Source organism: Chlamydotis macqueenii, chromosome 1, assembly GCF_036417535.1.
Source record: "Chlamydotis macqueenii isolate bChlMac1 chromosome 1, bChlMac1.mat, whole genome shotgun sequence".
Lineage (NCBI taxonomy): Eukaryota > Metazoa > Chordata > Aves > Otidiformes > Otididae > Chlamydotis > Chlamydotis macqueenii.
The window spans coordinates 100,868,273-100,892,542 of NC_141556.1; the positions used below are offsets into that span (position 1 = coordinate 100,868,273).

Consider the following 24,270-nt stretch of genomic DNA (forward strand, 5'->3'; position numbering starts at 1 on the left):
TCCAGCTAATGTGGTAATACATGCGTGATCATGAAATTCATATGTACAGAATACAGTGCTTGGAACAGCATTCTGGGTATCATAAATAACTACATAAATACATAAAGATTTCAGAATTCTTGTTTAGCATTGTGCTAAAGCCATTTTCAGTTTAAGCACTGACTGAAAAATACTTATTTAATAGACAGCTTAAACATACACAGATTGTTTTATCCCATAACAGAACAGTATTTCCAATTACTATTCCGTTAAGACTACAAAGATGATTCAACACAACAGTTGTTATTGCTGTTAAAAGCCTTAATCATATTAATGTTGTCACACCAGTCTTCTCAGCAACCAGAACTTCAGTGTGCATTGACATTTAACACATCACAAAATAAATAGCTATAGTGTTTGTAGAACTCTTTTCAAGTCATTCCCTCTTTTTTTTTCTCCCCAAATTGCCTGTTTGTCTAGAAGCAGCAAGGGAAATTAGCTTAGACGTTAATATTCTACTCAAATATTCTGTAACTTCCATCAGTTCCTCCTTCTGAATTGTAAGCTTATTTCAGCATTTGCTTTTTCTCCCAGAGAAGTCATAAGTAAAGTCAAATCTTGCTGTAATTGGGATTTTCTAAAATAGTCTCATTCTATGTAAATATTCCTAAGTCTGAATTTATTCCCATCCGCCAATCAAGAGATAAGAACTCCAGCACTTCAGGCTCATAGGAAAGCATTGTCTTTCACAAGGATCTCAAGGTTAAGCTCATCGAGGTTGGAGACCTGAACAGCAGCTTTGCCCTACCAAGTGTTTGTCTTCTTCATGTTCCCAGGTAGACCCTGTAAATGTAAGTCTGAAACAGAGATCAGAGGACTTGATAGAGAAAAGCAGGCCTTTTAAAATATTTTCACCAAGGCCTACGTTATAGTGGTCTACTCAAAAGTGGGGCCAAAGCATGAGCATGTGTTATTGTTCCCAAATCAATAAAATTAAAGAAATTCAGAGTTAAAATGAAAGAGAAAAGTAAACCCAAAAAAGCATGGAAATAAATAATCCATACACCTGAACTACTTATTGTGCTATCATACAAAAATCTTACAGTGAAAATAAACAAAGCAGCATTTGTAGAAAACAAGTCCTTTTTTATTATTACTTATTGTCACTGGAGAAGAAAACAGAAATGTTTTCAGACACACAAATACTTCTTCAGATTATTTTGTTGAGCCTGGGTACTGGAAAGCTTCCCTGCTCTTCCCAAGAATATTGCTTCAATACTAAAAGAGACAAACCTCTGGGTTTGTATATTTCCATAACGCCATTACAACCCCAGCAGCGCTTGTATCATGGCAGTGTCCTCACACTAGATCAAACAAAGGCAACACTGAATCTCCTTGAGCCTCCTGGCAGAGGCAGAAAAGGAAGAAGTGTTAACATTAAAGTTGCCTCATGTGTTCCATAATACACACTCCAGGTACAGGCTCAAGTTCACTAAAGTACATTAGTGTGCTTCACTGTAGATGGCTGGTTAAACCTTAAGTCTTTTTTTTGATGCTGGAAATTCCCATTCTTATTTAAATATTATATATGACTAATAAACAGCGGTTAACAAAAATCTTTACAGTAGTTCTTTGTACTTTCAGTGCAGGTTGCTGCTGAATATTAAAAATCTCAGATCAGGCCTTTCAAAATCTTGGCAAAGTCATAGAATCATAGAATGGTTAGGGTTGGAAGGGACCTTCAAAGGTCATCTAGTCCAACCCCCCTGCAAGGAGCAGAGACATCCCCAACTAGATCAGGTTGCTCAGAGCCTCATCCAACCTGGTCTTGAACGTTTCCAGGGATGGGGCATCAAACACCTCTCTGAGCAACCTGTTCCAGTGTTCTACAAATCTCATTGTAAAAAAATTTTTCCTAATATCCAATCTAAATCTACCTCCCTCTATTTTGAAACCATTACCCTTCGTCCTATTGCAACAGGCCCTACTGAACAGTCTTTCCCCATCTTTCTTGTAGGCCCCCTTGAGGTACTGGAAGACTGCTATCAGGTCTCCACGGACCCTCCTCTTCTCCAGGCTGAACAGCCCCAACTCTCTCAGTTGTCCTCATAGGAAAGGTGCTCCAGCCCTCTTATCATCTTCATGGCCCTCCTCTGGACTCTCTCCAACTGGTCCATGTCCTTCTTGTGTTGGGGGCTCCAGAACTGGACACAGTACTTGAGGTGGGGTCTCACCAGGGCAGAGTAGAGGGGGAGAATCACCTCCCTCGACCTGCTGGCCACGCTCCTCTTGATGCAGCCCAGGATGCGGTTGGCCTTCCTGGGCCGCAAGGGCGCATTGCCTGCTCATGTTGAGCTTCTCGTCCACCAGCACTCCCAAGTCCTTTTCCTCAGGGCTGGTCTCCATCCATTCTCCGCCCAGCCTGTATTTGTGCCTGGGATTGCCACGATTGTCCCTCTGGATGGCGTCCCTCCCTTCCAGCGTGTCGACAGCACCACACAGCTTGGTGTCATCAGCGAACTTGCTGAGGGTGCACTCTATCCCACTGTCCATGTCACCGACAAAGATGTTGAACAGGGCCGGGCCCAACACGGACCCCTGAGGGATGCCATTCGTGAGCAGTCTCCACTTGGACATCGAGCCATTGACCACCACTCTCTGAGTCCTAGAATTACAAAATACTAAACACTATTCTAGGCTCTCTAATCTTTATTTTTTCTAAACGTCATAGCACATGCTTATTTTGTATTTCCTTGCATTTCTACTCAAATTATTTAAGCTCCTTTTTTAAGAAAAAAGCAAGTTACAAGCCAGGCAGAACGTACAGATTGATTAAGTAGACTACAGTTCTTTGTCACAGCTAGGCCAATCCAAGGCAGGTAAGTTTATATCCAAATCTCTTTGAAACCTCTGTATTAAGTTATTTCATTAGTCTTTCTGTCTCTCCTTTCACATGCACCTTTATTTTCTACAAAGCATGCATATCTCCATACACATTTTTCCTTCTTCCAGATGTATGTATTTCTAGTGTTCCACTCTCTTCTACATTTTCTAAGTATATCTGATCCAAAGATTTTTTTAAAGAGCTCTTTAGGAATTTTTAGTAAGTTTTGCCATTGTTTGTAACTGAAAACTGGTTCATCAACAAAGATGCAATCTTCAGCTCCCTGGATTTCTTAGAGTTGTCCTCTAAACGTGTGTTATTTTCTATTGCTCTTAGGGCACATCTGCACCACAGCTGTTTTGGTTACAGTATTTTGTCCTATGAGGCTACTACATCCTATTGTTTCCAGTGATCTAATGGCTCCCTTTAAGAGCCATTTGTGAATCTGGGCTCATTGAATACTTTGGAAGACTGCTGCACTTCTCTGAATAATCACTTAACTGTACGCAAGATACAATTTCAGTCCTATTGAGAATAATGGCAGCTGACTTTTGAGAAAGGACAGTCCTGCTGGGGATGTTGTGCCATAGGATGTTACTCTTCAGCCCTTTCTGAGAGAGAAATTTTCTTATGCAGAATAACAAGGGAAAACTGACTTTTTGTTCTAAAATAAAATTTTCAAGTGCACACAATCTTTTTAAGATATAGTAAAAAGATAAATTTTAAGCATCTGTTATTCCATTTTTAAGATGATTCAGGAGAAATAGATGATGTAGTTTATTCAATTTCTTAGAGAGCTTTTCCTAAAGTGTGTTTCAATTGAAGGTAACCAACTTGCTCAGAAATATTCAGAAAATCCATTTAGTTTTCATCAGTAATACTCATCATTTGGGATAAGCTCAATTCTTGTTTTAAATGCACAGCAGAGTTTATTCTGCTGATGAAATCCCCAACAGTGGCTATGTAACAGCACCCCAAAAAATGAAGTAACTGGTCACTCATCAACAGATGCATGGTGTTGCAGACAAGTTCCTGTGATCCTTCTCCTCTTTCAACCCACTATCTTGCCAGAACCAATGTTAAATCTGGGTCATCTTTTGAAGTGAGATGCTGAATCCCAGTGAAGTGAGATAGTTACTCAGAGGCAGACAAAAGGAGTTCTGGATTATTCCAGGTGTGTGGGCAGCTGCATCGCAGATGAAGAATGTGGCTGAAGTTCATTGCAGCTCCCTTCTAAACAGGACATACAATTTTCCTTTCCATAGGCACATGTCAGGGAGATGGTATATACTCATGCCACATCCTAAGACAAAAGTGATGCCTCACTATAGTTAACCTCTAATCTTAAGAACTAGCAAGAGTGCCCAGGTTTTGTAATAAAGACCTTGCTTGGGTGACTATTCCCCAACAGAGGTGCCTCTTAACTTCAATGGTTAGACACGGCTTTGTATTTGAAATTGTGAAAATTCATTATCTGAAGAGGTTCTGCCAAATAATTCCCTGTATTGCCTAAGTTCCAGACCTCAAGTGGAGCAGAACAGGTGCAAAGGTCTTTTGCTGGTTTTGGTGTTGACGTGAGTTCCTTCAGAATGAACTCAGGTCTCACTGATTAAAAACACCAGTGAGCAGTCCTCAACTGCATCTGTCCAACAGTTGTTTATATTTTGTTTTCCTGTTTCTTCTATTCATATACCTTGGCATTTTGCTAAATCTACTAACAGAAATTATATAATTTCCATTGTAGTTGTTCCCTTGGAGATGCATCAGCAAATGACTATTTCTGATTTAATTAGTCAGAGTCTACCTGGTAAATTAAGAAAGTGTTCTAATTTTTACATTAGCTGCATATTTAGGATATTCAAGCATTCTAATAGTACTTTCTACTCTAGTTAAGATTCCAAGCTCTATATTTTACAACAGTGAGTTTTAAAATTCAGGCTGCTTTAGAAGTTGCTCAGACAAAGGCTGTTAAAGACCTACAAGTTCTTGAAAGTACATTCAGGAATGACAGAATTATTTGTGAGTGCTCTGGGATTATGCCATTTACTTAAGTGGAATCTGAGAAAACAAAATTAGACCACCCTTTGAAAATTTCATGTTGAACATTAGAGTATAAATTTCCCTCTGAAAAGCAAAATGTATTTCATACAGGTATGGGTTTACTAGCTTAGGTACCTGAGAGCAGAATTTAGCCTTGAAAAGATTTCACTGTGTTATTTGCAAGGTAATGGGAATCTTCCCATGATTTCATTGAACTGGATGACCTCCAGAGGTCTCTTCCAACCTCAACCATTCTGTGATTCTGTTATTTCAACAGGGGTAAGCACACTCATTTTTGTTAATTTTTGTGCTCTGATGTTTTATGATATGTATTGCTGTCCTGGTTCTGGCTAGGATAGAGTTAATATTCACCTGAGCTGGGTGGAGAACTGGAGCTGGTAGCCCCTATGGCTGGGATAGTTAACTAATTAGCTAACAGCTGGGGTTAATTTACCCAAATTAGCCCAAGGGCTATTCCATCCCATCTGACATCACGCTCAGTATGTAAGTGAGGAGGGTGCTGAGGGGAGCCCCCTGCTACTTGGAAGAGACTGGGTGTGGAGATCTGTTGTGAGCTATTGTACTATATTTGTATTCCATTACTGTTTTGTTTTCTTCTGTCATTACTGTTAAATTTACTTTTTGTTCAATCTCAACCCATGTGTTTTGTTTTGGTTTTTTTTTCCTGGTTTTCTTTTGTTTACCAATTCTCCCCCTGTTCTCTCGGAGGGTGGGGGGGGAGTGAGAGAGAGACTGCGTAGTCTGGTCCCGATTGGGGCTGAACTATGACAATCGCAAAATCTTGTTTAGTGATCTTAAAAATTAGATTTTCCCAGACATATGTTATGAGGGTAAAAATTTAGACATACCACTCTATATCACTTTTGCTTGCATATGTCAAAAAGATCTAAAATAATTTATTGAAAGCATATTTTAAATCTCCAGATTAGTGCATTCAAAATAGTTAAAATTAATTGTATAGATCTCTGCTTTCTAAATGTACTGAAAATATCAACACATTCATCAGGGGTTTTAGTCCTGCTGCTGATCTTTTTTTCCTTTCCAAGTCAAGCCTTTTGAATGCTTTACAGAATCTGACATGATAATTTCAAAGTTTTATAAAGCCATCCTTCATGGAACCTTCCATATGTTCTCCCATAAAAGATTATGAAGTAATGTGCAATTCCTGGTGGTCTAGGAAGGATAAATCAATAAAATCATGTGAGAAAAAAAGTCGACTGGTTTTTAGTACTTTCTATAATGGATATATTACAAATAATTTTGGAAAAAAAATGCTCTAACTCTTCTTCTGGCTTCCCTGAGGAAACACTAGTAACAATAAAAAGCAGATTTTATTTTAGAATGGAAGGTGCTCGTAACAGAAGCCAGCCTTCTCACAGACATTGAGTGATAATGTTGGATAATTCCCCTATTCAGAAGTAGGAAAGCTCTTTCTGAATTCTGTTCTTTAGTGTTTCGTTACTAAATGTTAGTCCCACCTTCATTGAGAGTGCAGTTAGGAGTGAAAACATCCTGAATTCGTTCAGTTGCTTCCTGCCAAACTGAACACAAAAGCTCATTACAGCCCTTTGACTCACTTGCCCAGGGCCTTCATCTGCAGAGTTCCTAAGAAATTTCTCTTAGCTGTATTTTACAATCTCTGTATAAAAAGCATCAAGACAACTGACTGTAGAAATTAATTACTATTTTTTTTACATTGGATACACTAACTATGGATTTTTTCTTTTTGGTTCAAATTCTAAACAAAATCTGTAAGAAAAGAATAACAAACTAAAGTCTTCTTTTGATGGTACTAATAAAGAGATCGTACTAGTAAAAAGAAATAACTAACAGTAATTGTGACCTCTCTAGAACTTCTTACAGTTTATTAAATTAAGCTGCCAAAGAATGTCTTTTTAATTTTACACTGTTAAATGCCCCAAAATACACAGCGCCCGAAATGGTCAATTCCACCTGCAGAAAGTATTGGATCAGTTTAAAGTGTGATAAATAAGAAACAACAACAACAAACAGGCTGAAGACCAGTCTGCATCTTCAGCAGGTTTTCTAATAACCTACTTCAACCAAGTCGTTAGAGACAATGTCCAGACTCTAAACATGTTCTGGTTTTTAAAAGCAAGCTCCACAAGCTGCACTAAGGTCCTAGAAGTACAATTGCTATAGTAAAAAAAAAAAAAAAAGTGCTTTGTTTGCTCCCAGCATGGCTCAGGGACCCTGTTAGAAGCTGATGGCCCTGCCTACCTCTACATCCCATCTCTGTGAGTCCTATGGGGCCTAGAGGCTGCCATGGCATCAGCTCAAGTGCTGCTGATGGTCATAGGGCAAAGAAGCCAGCAGCTGGCGAAGAGGAACAGGTGGGATGTAGGCCCCTGAGGACAGCCAGCGCTGTGCTGGCACCGTACTGCCTATGGGAGTGAAACTGGTGGGAATGTTTGCACTCAAGATGCTAGTCTTCTGGTGGAAAGTTCTGTGAAGTTCTGAAGCAAAAATAATTCTGACAGGATGAACATTTCTCAGACTGCTCAATCCCTGAGATTTTTAAAGTGGAAGTTAGTTGGTTCCATTAAAATGCTTTACTATAGCTTACAAGGGCTCCTCCACCCCCCATTCAAACAGAAGTCAGGTGTTTCACTCTAATCCATTTTGTTCTACTGGTATTGCACTGAGTGTGTTTTGTGTCATTCTATCCATCCATCCCTTCATCTGTTCAGTACTTTTGTTGAGACACGTGGCAGAACTTTCTCTTCTTTGCAGATCCAGGATTCTTCAGCGCAGTTATGTTGCCAGTAGCCCTAGGCTGTGGGATGTGCCTTTGGTGTGGGGAGAAATTGCTGTTCCTTCTGGTTGGTCATGCTGTTGTGATCCAAGTGCTAATAACTGTGTGTGAATTAATGTATGATGTCCTCTGGAGCTGAACTAGGCGTATGTATTTCCTTTACCCAGCTATCTACTCTTGCCCTTCTGCTCTGTGTGATAATATGCTGCTAAAACCACGCCAGTTTAGGATGCTATACCAATGATTTCCCTATCAAATTCTACCACTTGTGGGATGATATTCCCCCTGGAATGACAGATGAAGGTGGAAGGCAGGCTAATTGATTCAGCACTCCCCCGCTGCCTCAGAGCACAGGCACTTAGCTGTAATAATTGTGAAACAGAAGAATTTACGCTGAGTTACAAAGTGGTATCACAGAACTCAGTAAATGGTGTATACCTCATGTACTGTCAGCTATTCAGAGCATTGCTATGTATTTTTACTGTTTCAATGCACTTTTCCAACTAATATCTATAACTGATATAGTTTCCTATGTTAAGGTGGCATAATGTTCATAGTGTATAACTATGGAGAGGGGAGAGGTTGAGGTTTTTTCTCAATAAATCCATGCCTGTAAGCTGCTAAATAAAAGCTGTATTTCAGGCCAATGGCTTAATATTCATGTCTCCTTTTCCCAGTTTAGAACCAGTAAGACCTTATCCTGAAAGCTCTTCCAATTAGTGTAACTGCACCCACTGCAAAAATAATGAGTGTCAATTTTTGCACAAAACAACTGAACGAGTGCAAAGCACTAGTCTCTGTATGATGCACACTGACAGAATGACATTTCTCAAGAAAGCCGGTAAACTAAAGAAATAATATCATAGCATCTTGAATGGGTCCGGTGTGGTTGCTTTAAAGAGATTGTTTAAATTAAGCATTAAGATTTCTATTGCTAGCATATGCTGCTAAGAAATAAATATTGCTTTTGCGATTTGGAGATAAAGCAGCAGGATATAAACCAGCAGGCACCTTTTTGGTGGACTTTTTCTGTAGCTAAGCATGATTGTAATTTGGAAAAAGAGGAAAGACTATGTCTTCATTGTCCAGTTAAAAAAAAAATGTTCAGCTAGAATGAAATGCAACTCTTCTTCATTGATTTCCACAAAATAGTTTATAAGACTTCTGAGAAGCTGGTGTTTTCTCTTGAATATCATGCTCCCATCTCCCTTCTTTGTTGTGTTAGCAGAGAACTTTCTCCTTTCTGTCTTGAACACAATTTTTAGTACAGATTTTCTTTCAAGTATTTCATGAATGTTTACGCAAACAAGTAAAAATTTGAGTAAAGCTTCTAAGTTACTGTAAATGCCCAAAGCTCTTATCAAACCTCTGTCCTTCTGGTAGTGATTAACAGGACTTATGAGAATTAGTTTTCTTTCCTAACCGCCTGCAACGATAATCAACTTTCATATATATAGTCATGTAATAGAGTCTCAAACTCTATTCACATTTTGCAGGTGATAATACCAAAAGCACACAGTTTATTAATTCTCGGGCGTATGCTATATTTTAATTTAGGATCATGCATGTTTTAAGATGAAAGAACTTTCAGCCTCTCCTTTGTCTGCATTTTTATGTTGATGGATACTGCCTTGTCCTTTTCAGAACCTGTTTGTAGACTTCTAGAAGAGATTAAATGAGGTCTTGTTCTTTTAACTCTACTTAATCAGAGACATTTTTGAGGTGACAGTAGACTATTCAGAGGTATTCAGTTGCCTAAAACAACACTAGGTGCCTACTTTTAGATACTCAACTGCTGCTTTGCTTCTTGCTGCCACTTTCAGAGTGAAAATCTCCTGCAGATCTTGTCGTATCTACCACTCAAATGTGAATGTCTCAGATTATCTAGAACATCTCAAATGACACAAAGCATTTACACTTAAGCAACTGAGTCCTACCTTTCAAGTGTGAGAGATAAACATTATTTCTAGGTATTCTTTTAGTTATTTGCTGTTTATAAAGCCTCAATAATTTTAGCCCTCTAGCTCTCTTCTTAGTATTCACAGATTGTATTGCTCCAAAATTTGCTGGTCCTTGTTTTTATTTCTGAATAGGTACAATAAGTGAAATAAATTGGGTTTTGTCTTCATTATTTCTATAACAGAGTAATGTATTCTAAGACTGCTAGGAAACTTGAGTTATTTGCCAGTTAATACCATTTAAATGTAGGAAAATGTCAATGGTGAACCTCAAGCTGTTTGGCTTTTATGAAGGTCTGTACATATGGTATGTGACTCACAGTGGGTGTACTTTATGGTTGGCGTAATTCATATTTTGAAACAGAGAAGCAAAGTTTTACTTGGGATGTCTTCATATGTTCATTATTTAGTCTTCATGTTTTAAGATGCTGTTTAGTACCAAATATCTTGGAGTTAATGGAATAATTTTCCGTTTTACAAATTGAATTACTGTGTCTTGCATTCTGGACTCTCTATCCGTGATCACTTCTGAAAATATTTTAAGATGAAAGCCATGGAATTTGGAAACACTTTTACAAAAATGACAAAGGCTTTTTTGGAGTAGCCAGAGAAAAAAAAACTTCATGCCTTTAGCCATCACATATAAAAATACTGCACCCAGAACACTAATTAAATTAGTTCCTTTTCCACAGGCTGCAGCAGCTCTAATAACAATTTTAAAGTGCAGGTGTATTGAAGAGAAACAATAGAACTCTTGCTTGAAAATATAAGAGAAAAATTCAAAGCTCTCTTAGGCTACTTTAAGTTCAGCAAATACATATGTATGTTTTGATGCTAAATTTTCCTCAGTATATTTCTATTAGTGAAAAAAAAAAGGCCAACTGTTGCATAAATTTTAAAAGAGCCATTTATTTTTCTCATTGCATATAAATGTTAAGATGTTTTCTGTCTCTTAAAAAAACAACTGTGAAACACCTGCAAGATTATGAAAACAAACTCGCCATTGCATAAATTTTTGGATGGATGCTTGCATGATGTACTTGCAAAAATAAACAAATTATTCTGATTGTCAATTCAAATTTATTGCAAGGTGGGAGAATCTTGTTTCTGTTCTTTTAAGCAAGATGTGTGAAGCTCTCATCTCAGATCCAGCTTTGATGCTGTGCTGGTATAGCTTCACCTCTACTGTATACAAAACTGTAAAATGCCTCTGTGGTAGTCATTTCGAATGCATTATGAATATCCAATAGGTGTAATTTGCCTTTAAAATATCAAATTTTTACATTCCTCCTAAAAGTGCTAGAATTCTCCATTTGCAAAGTATGCAGAAAACAATCTCTTTCTGGTTAAAGCTGTATATTGTATGACTTGGTTAAAAAGCAAACAAAGACTTGTTAACTGTGTTTTATAAATTCTGTTCCAGTGAAACCACTGTTAACTTTGCAGAAATTTGGTTATTCTTTCTTTAAACAGTCAACTTCTTTTATCAGCCAAAGAACAAATCATTTGATTAATGATCATTTTTATCTCTTTGAAAGGATCCTTTCCGACCATTGGGGTGAAGTCTCTTTCGAGATTCCTGAGGGCGGGATTTTTAAATAGCTTCCTGGCCTCACATCCAGTGTCAGGGGGTGGATCTTTACCCCCCAGCATTTCCTCTGGTAGGTATTCCAGCCTATTCCCCCACATCGATTTTCCCCTTCATCCTTTGCCCCATCTCTCCACACATCTTAGGGAAACAAAATTTGGTATTGGTCAGACAGGCAGATGAGATGTCCCTTCCATTAAGAAGCCAAACTGAAAGGTAATGGAAAAGATAAATTACTTTTCAGGAACTGTCCATTTTCCTGAATCAGTGTACGGGACAAATTGTGAGGGAAACTGATCTGTTGTTAAGTGGTCAACCTAAATATAGAAAGAGAAGGCTTGGTATCCTCTAATCATGTTCTTCATGATTAGAGGTTACCAATAACTTTAAAAATGCTTCTATAAAATCCCAGATCTTATGTGACTCTGTGACTCTTCCCTAAAAATTTACATTCCCTCGCTAAAACATGGAAACAAAACAAATTTGGAAAGGCAAAATTTAATTATGTACTGATACAGTGTTTGAATCCTTTGTGCGCTTCCGTAGTTGCAACTTGTATCTCATGAAAACTGCCTTAACTTTTTTTAATAACTTTTTTCACAATTTGAACTGCTATAATTCTCTTTAAATGAGTGAGGAAACCCCGTTGCCTGTGTTGCCAGCACAGTATTCTGCACTGCCTCTGGCGAGCTCCTCAGCAGAGGCATAGCTGTATGATGGCACGAGGGACCCCAGAGGGTTGGCGTAAGGTTGAGTGGAGGCTAAGAATGCCTACACCATGCCAGGTGAATGGGCTACTATCAGATACTGGGCTGAACCAGGAAAGGAGGACAGGTTAGAGGCATCCTTTCCCAGAAAGGTTGTATGTGTTATCCATTCTCTTCTGCAGCCGTTGAACACCATCCTCCACCAAAGCTAATAAATGAAGAATAAATACACGTATCTTAAGTATAGTTAAAACTGAATCAAAATTCAGTTCTGTTCCTTTCCAAACTATATATTTCTATGTAAAATTAATCTGTATATGGGCTAATGTCACACTTTTATCCTTTCAGGATATCTTATGTGTAATGTTACTTACAGTTTTTCTTAAAGAGGAAACATCTCTTATGGCCAAAGTAGGGAGCAAATTTTAAAATTACATAATGCTATTGATTTGCTATACAAAGGAAACTGTTCTGTTTCTCTATCCCCCATTTTATCTGATGTAATAATCATAGGCCTCATAAATACAAGATTATTCTTACTTTATTTTTAAATACTTATTATTTCTTTGTTTGCTTTCTTTCTTTGAGTAGAAGCTTCTCAGCAACTTTAATGTCTTTTCTCATGACTGTTTGGGTGTCTTTTGTCAACAGTTTGTAAAATACTTTCCATATTTTTTTCTCCATGGGCTATCTCAGAGTGTTTAATGACCCTTAGGCTATTTTGTCAGTCAGCATCACAATGAGATTGGCATCTGTAACCAAACAACTGTGGAAGAGGAAATACTCCAGGCCCCATAAAAGTCTCTGTTTTGAACATAGTATTATGTATAGCATATCACCGATTCTATTAGATTACAAATGGCTTAACTGCACTTGTGAACTGGCTTCTTACCTACATACTTACCTACAAGTTTATTTTATAAGGTCCTCAGGACTGTTGTTTTCTAACTGCTTGTAAAGCTTTTTATCACATTTTTTTACTTAAATCATCACTCTTAAATGTGGTTTGTTTAGTAAAACTGGTTCATAATTTCTTGCTATGAAATGTCTTCTACTAAGAATTGTGACTCAACCTGATGAAATATTCAAAACAGGGAAAAAGTGGAAATGCAGCTACATGATGTGCAAGTAATGGAAGTAAATGTTATTGTTGGTCATGTCAACAACAACAAGAAAAATGAACCAAGCAGCAACCTTACAGAAAGGGAGGGACTGCCCATATTCTGGAAAGTGAGGATTGTCAGGTAGTTGAAAGCCAGTGAAGAACTGTAATAAATCAAATGGATGAGATGTGTTCCTTTGAGAAGGATGTGGGGTCCAGGTGGCCTGAAATGCTGCAGCAGAAGTAAGAAATTGCTGTTAACAAATGTACTCTAACAATCTTATCTGTAGTGCTGCTATTTAACTCTTCCTTTTTTACTTTGTCATATTTGTATTTATATTAAGTACAATGTTCATTCTGAATTGCATTTCTCTGTTACAGAGGTGACCAGAGGGTGCCATTTCCATTTCATCATAACTTTCTAAATTGCTAAAACCAACTTTGCTGTACACATGAGCAAAAATCCCACACATTTACAACATTTTTTACCACAAAAAAAAAAGAATCTGTTGAAAGGAGTACTGATGTGAGAGACACAGAACTGAATCTTTTACTGTGCATGATTCAGTGGAAAATACAAGTTTATCCTTGAATCCTTGATCACTTCAGTACAAACAGAGAAGGGACGTACCCTTTGTTCCTTTGTATCGAAAAACACTGCACTAAACACCTGACCTTTTTTCTGACTATTGCTTTACCAAGGAACAAGCAAACCCAAGGCAGCAGTGCTCCAAGAAAGTATTTAAGCATTGATATCTGTGTTGTCATGGCAGCCTCTGGCTGCCAGAACAGCAATAGGCAGGCAAAATCAACTGCCCATTTCTTGATGCTGTCTCCAAGAATTAGTCTCTCTCATTAAACATGAGAAGATTGCTGTTTGTGTAACGGTTCTGGAGGGAAGCATGCTCAATTGCTGCCTTTGATAGCACAGTGACCCCACCTCCATTATCTGAGATGTTTGGCTTATATTGGACAGTAACTTTCATAAGCCTAATGGAAGTACTTAACGTTTAATAACTTTTTTGAATTATAACCTAATTGCTTCACATATACCTTATATGTAAGATTTCAGTGAATCTAACTACCTGGAAGGCTTGAAATGCCTGCATTATTCTGCTGTTAGGGTCATTGGGAACAAAGATAACAAGATAGTTCTATTTACCAAAACCTTTAACTCAAGCTAAGTGGTAGATTTACTTCAAAATAGTCAGAAAAATTATTCCTTACTAAAGAGAAAATGCTTCTACATATTTTTTCTACAAAATTCCCCATAGATGTTTTAAGTGAAATGCAGTACTAAACTGGAAAGCCTGCTAGAAATAAGTATCTGGAAAACAGCTTAGCAGGGCAATGTAGCTGTTGATTTCCTTTTTTCCCTTTCTGCTTTTCACTCAATAGTTGGGGGGAGTGGATTTCTTTTCCATTGCACTGACAGCTGATGATGAGTTTTGTGTCATTTGGTGTCTGCTTTTGCACTGTGCAGAGGTTCGCTTATATAAAAGGTATCCTCATTTAACCAACTTAAAGATGAATTTATGCTGCTGGCATGGGGCGTAACATCTTTCTGCATAAATGGATTGTCTCAAATGTAGGTGTTTTTTAAGTCTAGACATAATTATGCTAATGCAATAGTGCTTATATTTGAAAGTTACATCAAAAGTCTGTCACTGCTATACAGTCATTTCACTAGAAGCAAAGCTTTTAGCAGGCCTCCAAATATCTGTTCTAGGTTTTTGCAAAAACAAGCCCATTTTCAGACAATAGCTTCAATTTTATTTAGCTATCATTTACGTGACAAATTACTTACTTAGTTTCTAGTTATCCCACCTGTTAGCAGTACAAATTCACATTACTTAGTTGATGAAAGTCTATAATGACAGATGGATTCACATAAGCAATAAGTACTTTTTATCAAGTGATATCCTTGCATGTATTAAATTGAATTCTTAAACCACTTAGTGGTTTACACTCACCATAGTTACAGTGGCATGAGCTGTGGAAGCTTATTCCCTCCTTCATAGTTACACACACAAACATACACATAGATACATATGTTGTGAAAAATCAAAGAACTAAATTGCCAGTGCTGCATCTGTTTCTTCAAATTCCAGCTCTTCCAAACTAAGTACAGTGTTGTTTGCTTCATTTTGGGGAAATTCTTAGCTTAGTACTCTTGTTGTGTATTGGCAGCTCTGACAGGCTGAGAGAGTTGGGGCTGTTCAGGCTGGAGAAGAGGAGGCTCCGGGGAGACCTTATAGCAGTCTTCTAGCGCCTCAAGGGGGCCTACAAGAAGAATGGAGAGATACTGTTCAGTAGGGCCTGTTGTGATAGGACAAGGAGTAATGGTTTCAAAATAGAGGGAGGTAGATTTAGATTAGATATTAGGAAACATTTTTTTTACAATGCAAGTTGTAGAACGCTGGAACAGGTTGCCCAGAGAGGTGGTGGAGGCCCCATCCCTGGAAACGTTCAAGGCCAGGTTGGATGAGGCTCTGAGCAACCTGATCTAGTCAGGGATGTCCCTGCTTCTTGCACAGGGTTGGACTAGATGACCTTTGAAGGTCCCTTCCAACCCAAACTATTCTATGATTCTATGATTTCAGTCACGTGTAAAGGGTTTGTTATGTAACTGCCTACCTATATTGCCTGGCAGAAGTTACAGATAGAGAAAAATTATGGTGTGCTGCTGTCTTTAAAGAGTGTCAGACAGATTGTTAAGCTTGTTGAGTTGGAAAGGAAGTGAGGGAAAGCAAATGCTTTTCCTACTGTTTCTTTCAAGCTGATCTCCTTTCCTGAGTTTTTCTGTTGATAAGAACAACTACAGATGGCTATGAGAAATGATGGAAAAGTTCCTGTTAAGCAAACTTACCAGACTCTCTTCATACTATTCAGCATTTAAACCACATTAGCAGGAGAGGGGAAAAAACCATGAACATTATTCTTTCCATACACACCTATCTATGAACATCAGTGCTGCGATTTGCTCGTGAATCCTCTGATCTCCCCACATAGTCAGCAGCTGGATCATTGCCCCCTATTTCATTCACGGAGCACCTCTCTGAAGCTTCTGTGAAAGTGTCTTGATGTGAATTTTTTAATGAAGCATAAGCATCAGTTATTTCCTAACACTTATTTTACAAGGGTTAATTATCCATCTGTCGTAGTTCAGCCCCGATCAGGACCAGACTACGCAGTCTATCTCTCACTCCCCCCACACTCCGAGAGAACAGGGAGAGAAAATATAAGAAAAATGGCTCGAGGTCTGAGATAAGGACAGGGAGAGATCCTTGAAGTTACCGTCACGGGCAAAACAGACTCGACTTGGGGAAAACTATTCATTTATTACTACAAACAGCAGGATAATGAGACAGAGAACAAGATAACCTCCCCCCACCCCTCCCTCTTCCCGAGCGTAACATTATCTCTACTACCTTCCCCTCCTGAGCGGCACAGGGGGGAAGAGGGAATGGGGTTTGTGGTCAGTTCATCACATGTTGTTTCACACCGCTGCTTCATGGTTGGGGGAAGAACTCCTCGCATTCCTCCCCTGCTCCAGTGTGGGGTCCCACCCCTACGCCACAGTCCTTCGTGGAACTGCTCCGGCGTGGGTCATCTCTTCCACGGGTGCAGTCCCTCTAGAACAGCTGTCCCAGCGGGCCCTCCACAGGCCACAGCTGCCTTCAGGCATCCACCTCCCCCGGTACGGGGTCCTTCACGGGCTCCAAGTGGATCTCTGCTCCTCCGTGGACCTCCATGGGCTGCAGGGGGACAACCTGTTCCACCATGGTCGTCACCACAGGCTGCAGGGGAACCTTGGCCAGGAGCCGCATTACTCCTCCCCCTCCTTCTTCACTGACCTTGGCGTCTGCAGCCGTTCCTCACAACAGGCGGGTAGATGTCTCTCAGGATCTTTTTTACATCTTATTCATATCATATCTCATCTCCTCTCCACTTCTTGCAGCCAGGCTGGACCGAGTTGGGCCCAGTCAGCTGCCTGGCGAGAGGCCAGAGGGTGAGGCCTGCAAGGCCCATGAGGCCTGCGCCTCCCCCTCTGCGCCTCTGCCCCCGCTCAGCTTCTTCACATCTTCTCTTCTCTCTTTTTTTTTTTCTGTTTTCCCATTCTTAAATACGTTATCGCAGAGGCGTTATCACGAGACATTCTGCTACCAATCGGCTCGGCCTTGGCCAGCAGTGGGTCCGCCCTAGGCCTGGCCAAGTCCCCTGAACAAAGGGGAGCGACTTCTAGCAGTTTCCTACAGAAGCTACCACCTTAGGCCCCCCCTCACTAACAAAACCACGACACCGTCTCTTCTACATTTTAAGAAAATGGAAGCAAAGAAATTAGGCTTGATAAAACAATCCATCCCTGTGAACCTCCAAAAATATATTATATGCAAGAAATGAGCATGCATTTACTTTCCAGAAACTTAGAAGTGATACAGGACAGTTTGCTCACTGCTCTCTTGGACTAGGTAATGACAGGACTTCTCCTCCACATAAAGTATGTTATACAGAGGATATCCCCTTTTCAGTGTTTTACTGCCTGGTTGTGTATGACTGCTTGTCTAACATACATTGTCATATACACATTTATTACAGAGAGCTTCTCAAAAAACTCAGACATAACTGTAGAATACTAAACCAGATAATTATCAGTTTTATTTTCCTCAAAATTAATATTTTATTTCCATTTCCAAGTGCACCTGAGTGAGCCCATTATTCTTGAGATTGAATAAACTGACAATTGAAAGCAAATTGTATTGACAGACTCTTATTGAACAAAATTACTCAACAAGAACTATCAAGGAGCAATTCTTCATAGTGAACCTCAACTGTAATTATGGTACTCCAATAATGAGAAAAGTTACTTCTATTTTTTTCCCAGTTAATGCATTGTTTCCTACTCTGGATTCCAGCACCTAAACTGCTGGATCTTTTATTAAATGAAAATTGCTAATCCTTTCTCTGTGACTAACAAATTGATTCTTTTATTGCATATGCATTTTCTACGATATCTGAGCCAAGTGTCTCTTCCAGTTTATTCTTTGAAGCCTCAGTGCTATTTCACTGGCATGTTGGGCCTGTAAATTCTATAACTAATATATAATGGCATGTGTTTTCTGAGGATAGAAGTTCAAATGTATATGGACTTTTCCATTAGGCAGGCAGGAAGTACTTCAGAACCAAAATATGGATGAGCAGTAAGTAACATGAATAATGAGAGAAACTTTTTTTTTGTCCTGGTCCAGTAGGGTTTAGCTTGAACTGTGGAACTGGGACTGAGCTCTGAGTGTAGGATGTGATAAAAGGAGGTCTTCATTCTCTGCCCTTGCTGAATAGCCTATTTCATGCTTAGATGGTTGTTGTAAACAATTACAAACATTTCAGCCCTAGAAGTTCAGAACAGCTTATTTGCATATGTGGTCATTTTTACATAATATAAACTACTATTGCCTATTTTAAAAAATCTGGCTACAGAAAATGTCATAATTTATTGTAACAAGTACGTGAATTGAAGCAAGCTGCTGTTCGTTACTAACAGAAGCAGAAAGATAGGAAGAGGAGGGCTGGAGGAGAGCCTAATGGATACACACAGAAATGTATTTTTAAATAAGCTATACACAGTTATTCTTTGTTTCAAGATGAAAGAAAAAAAAATCTGAACTCCCTTTTTAGCCTAGCAATAAAGCATTGGGTGTGAAAGCAGATTCAGAATTGTTTGACTTTTTGTGAGGTGGGAGACTGAGCAAATAGTTAACTTGAATAATGCTTAGGGATTTTTTGGTCTGTTTTAGGTAGGAAGCCAGCGTACCTTGACCAAATTCAACTTGCTGAAGCACCATTCCCAGGCCCACATACTGTGTATGGGAAATTTTTTGCCTAACTCTGGATTTTACACACTGGCATTTATCAAGCCTGTTTAGGTGCCTTATACAGTTGGTGAAGACTAGACAGTTCTGGACTGACTCATATGACCTGTTTGTGACGCATAGTTATAAAAAGTTGTCTACTTCCCTTGAAATGCCTTTTTCTTTCTCACAAAAAAAAAAAAAATCTAGATATTGCTAGCTATGGAGATGTCTCCGCAGTTACAGCAGTTAAGTTATGGTAGATTAATGCTTTTGGTTTTCCTTTTCAGGTGTCAATGGGTTTCCATATTTTTCTTATTTCTTCAAGGTATATATGTTTGTCTAAAAACTTCTGCATCTAAAGTCTGCTACTTGACCCATCTTCATTGCAACTCCTGGCTTTTGTTCATTATGAAAATCAGAGTTGAAGGGAGAGGCTTGAGAATGTGTGCCTTCATGTCCTGAAGGTAGAAAATCTCAAAAAGAAATGAGAAAAAAAACCCATGAGATCAAAAAAAATGTCACAGTGTTAGGTCCAGTGCATCATTTATTTGTTGGAGCCCTGACTCATGACGTTTTGTTTTCTTAATTTTGGATTTAACAACTACCATCTTAGAACCAAAGCTTCCTTTGTGGATTTCAGAAACTTTAGGAGTATTGATATGTGGTTTCTGCTTCTTGAAATGAGAAGTGATGCCTTTCTCATGTGTAGAAAGCAGCAAGATACTGATAAACAATGAAGGAGGAGGTGGTGGCTCATCAGCTTTGCATAGCTCAGTTTAAAGTTTATGTGGCCCAAAGGGAAATAGCAAAATGTGTGCTCAAAGAGTAAATGGAAAAATAGATAAAGGATATTCTAAAGTACAAGATGTGAGAATCCTATAAAGATCACAATCAGACATAGTAATTAGTAATTAAAAAATGCCCTGACATTTGAGAATAGGACTAAAATAATACCTTAACCGTGTCATTTTACTTATGAAAGCACAGAAACATGTTTTACTGTAACCTTATGTATGTGATTTTCTGTTTTGCTCATTTTCAAATTTCTGTTGTAGCTTACAGCTTCTAAATACAACACACCCATGATAATGGGTAAATTCACAATAAAGATTAAATAACCTTTTTTTCTTATGTTACATAAGTACCTGTTATGTATCATGGCATGCTGAATATTGATGAAGTGCATGATACACAGGTTTAATTTTGTTTAAATTCCTTTACGTACTCTGGAGTCAACAGGGCAAGTGATCCTTGATACAGTCAGACTCTATGGACCAATTCTGAACCAAAGAACATCCCTTGCTCTTTCCACAAGAGGATGTAGATGGATATGAACATTGAAAATGTTAAGAGTAACTTAAGGGTAAAATGTCATTAGATTAAGTGAAATATGCTGAAATTCAGTTGTTTTAAAAGAGAGGTGAATTGTTTTGGTTAACCTAACTGGGAAAAAGTATCTCTCTTAAACTGAATCTGAACAGAATCTATAATTTGTTACAGAATTTTTTTTTCTTGTTCTTTGCTTCAGTGCTAAAGTGAAAGTGCTGAAATTGTTAGGGTTCTAAGTCAAATTTCAAGCAATATAAATCTTATTCCATAACCAGTTCTATTAATTATTTTTTTTCTCCACTCAGAACATAATTGAATTAGAACTGAGTGGTCAAATTTTTTGCGGCTGGTCATTAACAAATTACCTATTCTTGCGAAGAAACTAGTCTACATTCTCCCTCCTCCTTACACACTCATAACGACTGCCTTTATTGCCGGGATTTCTTCATTTAAAATCGGATGATATAACCTAGTATTTGAGATAGGATGGTCAAAAACGTAATCCTTGAGCTCTGTTCATTGTTCTGACTTTTCATTTTGTCATCTCTTGAAACCTTCAAGTCAGTGTAAGGTGGTCCTCATAAGACGTGGAGATAATGGAATGGTTCCAGAGTACATGACCAAGACTTTGACGCAAACATCAGCTGTTGTAATGATCTGTGGAAGTTCTTGGACAATTGCCATAATTCAGATTATTTTTTAAGGTACCTCAGTTTATTGCAAGGGCCCAGGCTGGCCCACTGCCCTGTCAGGATCAGGGGAACTTGAAGACAATGCAGAGCTTCTTTTTGCATACTTTCTGGAGATACAGTGATTCCCATAGCTTTTTGTTGCAGACTGAGGACTTGGGTTTTGTGATACCTTGGCCAAATCACTTTGCCTCGTCTTCTCTTTTCACCATACATAGCATGGATTCATCCATTTATAGATTAGTATTTTAAAAATAGTGTAAGGCTTTCAAATGAGATGCTGTCGTAGTTCAGCCCTGATAGGGACCAGACTACGCAGTCTCTCTCTCGCTTCCCCCACCCTCCGAGAGAATAGGGGGAGATGATATAAGGAAAAACAGCTCGAGGTTTGAGATAAGGACAGGGAGAAATCCTTAAAGTTACCGTCACGGGCAAAACAGGCTCAACTTGGGGAAAACTATTCATTTATTTCTAAAACTAGCAGGAGAATGAGACAGGGAACAAGATAACCTCCCCCCCACCCCTCTCTCTTTCCGGGCTTAACATTATCTCTATGACCTTCCCCTCCCGAGCGGCACAGGGCGGAAGAGGGAATAGGGGTTGCGGTCAGTTCATGACGCGATGTTTTATGCTGCTACTTCATTGTCGGAGGAAGAACTCCTCGCATTCTTCCCCTGCTCCAGCGTGGGGTCCCTCCCATGGGCCACAGTCCTTCGTGAAACTGCTCCAGCGTGGGTCATCTCTTCCACGGGCGCAGTCCCTCCAGAACAGCTGCCCCAGTGGGCCCTCCACAGGCTGCAGGTGGATCTCTGCCCCTCCGTGGACCTCCATGGGCTGCAGGGGCACAACCTGTTCCACCATGGTCGTCACCACAGGCTGCAGGGGAATCTCTACAAGGACCCGCATTACTCCTCCCCCTCCTTTTCCACTGAACTTGGTGTCTGCAGCCGTTCCTCACAATAGGCTGGCAGATGCCTCTCAGGAACCTTTTTACTCACTTACTCACTTCTCATCTCCTCTCCATTTCTTGCAGCCAGGCTGGGCCAAGTTGGGCCCAGTCGGCTGCCCAGCGGGAGGCCAGAGGGTGAGGCCTGCAAGGCCCACAAGGCTCGCACCTCCCCCTCAATGCCCCCGCTCAGCTGCTTCACATCTTCTCTCTTTTTTTTTTTTTCTGTTTTCCCCTTCTTAAATACATTATCGCAGAGGTGTTATCACGGAACGTTATGCTACCAATTGGCTCGGCCTTGGCCAGCAGCGGGTCCGCCCTAGGCCCGGCCGAGTCCACTAAACAAAGGGGAGCGACTTCTAGCAGTTTCCTACAGAAGCTACCACCTTAGGCCCCCGTCACTAAACAAAAGCAGAACAGATGCATTAGATGTACTTAGAATAGTTCATGCAGCAGCTTTCAGAGCTGGTCTGCAAATGCATCAGCTCTCGTTCCCCTCCATGTGTACATCTGAATTATAATAAGCCATCTCACCCTAATGATGAAAGTGTTTCTTTTTTATTTCTGCTTATAATATTCATGTAAACATAAGCAGCAGGAATAAAACAAAACTTTTTTCACCCATATTGTATTTGTAATTCCAATAAATATGTAGAAAAAGGTAATACAGATAACCAACCCAGCTCATGGAAAGTTGAAGAAATGTGGATTTTTAAAAGCTATATGGCTGGAAAGTATAAATGCAAAAAAAAAAAAAAAAACCACCCCAACATTTGGGCCAGTTACTGTATTTCTATGGTATAATTTTAGCCACTATTTCTCCCTCACTTACCCAACCTCCAACTAGTGGCAGAAAACTATTTTTTCTGCTTTTACCCTCTATTGCCCTCAGTTTGCTGCTTTTATGGAAAAAAAAAAAAAGAAGAAAACAAATAATGTAAAAGGTGCAACTGCTTTCTTGTTACAGTTCCACTTTTCTTTTCTCAAAATCTTCCAGAATAACTTCTATAGGCACGCTCAAAGACTGATGTGGATTGGTGGTGGCAGAAGCAGCATGCTGGAGACTGCTAAAACTTCTGATGTCCAAAGCACGTTCTCTCTTTGTCATATGAAAAACAAGATAACTGTTTGCAGTGCTTATTGTTGCCAGAGGATTTGAGAAGGTATTTTAGAAGTATACATACAGACTTTTCCTGGCTTCCAAATCATACCAACAGGCATAAATTCTTGCCAGTGGGTTACCAGGTAGTGAGTGTAGAAGTATTGAATATAAAATTGCAGAAAAACAGCTCAGAGAACAATATTTTCAGATCGTGCTGATACAGTAAATCTTCTTCTGCTAGTAGTGACAGCTATATAGCCCTAGTTTGCTAAATAATAGACAGTCATTTAGCTTATTCATTGATTTTGTATTCTTATTAATTCATTTTGCAAAGATATCAACCCTTGACTAAACTAACTTAACTAATGGAAAGTGTTATATAAATACAGGAAAACAGAGCACTAACAGCAAGATAAGTAGGCTATATCTATGTAATTTCCTATAACAGCAGGATGTGTGTATGTTAGTGCTATCCGGTTTGCAAACTCTGACTTCTGAAGTCTCAATAAGGGGATTGGAACCACAACTTCTATTTTTTGAGGCTTCTTGGAACACAGGTCTTAGTCTGAGACCTTTTCTAATGTAAGTCAGTAATGCCAATGGGACGGCTTGCAGCAAAATTCCCATTGGCGTAATGTATATTGATTTGGGCTAACATTGCAAAACCAAGCAGGATTTTTTCCAATTGCTTTTTGCATAATAATTAGTTTTCTGTCTTTCTTTTTTTTCCTCCATTGCTTTTGTGTTATGGAAAAATATTTTTTTTTCATTATTTACTGAAATTAGATCTCCTCTGATGCATACAACTGCATTATTATTAGTAGCAGGAGTGAAGAAGCTGCAGTGCCACAGCAAGCGTTTCTCCTATTTGAAGCAATATGTAAGGAACAGAGCTAGTGTGAGATCTAGGAACGCCTTCCAAGCCCTGAGCATTTCAGTGAGGGACACAGAGGTTTACTGAGAGTGCTTTGCACACTATTGGAGTGCTGAAAGGCCCAGTCCTACCTAAGGGAGTGCCTGCACATTTTACTCTCTTAGTCTTATCTCTTTAGCTTTACCAGGAGGTAAGTGAGTGGGAAACCAAAAGCAGAACATGGCTTTGGAGTAAAAAAATGCCTGACACAGAGGTGGCTTTTGAGAAGTGACCTGGACACAGGAATGCTGACCTCAGGAAATGACGGAGCAATATTTTCTTAAATGAACTAGGGAGCAGACTCAAAGCCTTTGCTGCTTTAAGTGGAAGACTAAATATCCTCTGTTTGTGTTAACAGGTCTATTCCCATGATGGGTATTAAAG

General features: G+C 39.2%; 1 protein-coding gene across 2 annotated transcripts in view; it reads left to right on the plus strand.

Annotated features, from left to right (window-relative positions):
- The window catches only part of EPHA6 (EPH receptor A6), a 535,028-nt gene that overhangs the window by 438,278 nt on the left and 72,480 nt on the right, over positions 1–24,270 (plus strand). For both annotated transcript variants that reach the window (XM_086763129.1, XM_086763139.1), the window contains one exon: positions 11,197–11,319. In XM_086763129.1, the coding sequence (XP_086619255.1) occupies positions 11,197–11,319 (123 nt within the window). The remainder of the gene's footprint in view (positions 1–11,196; positions 11,320–24,270) is intronic.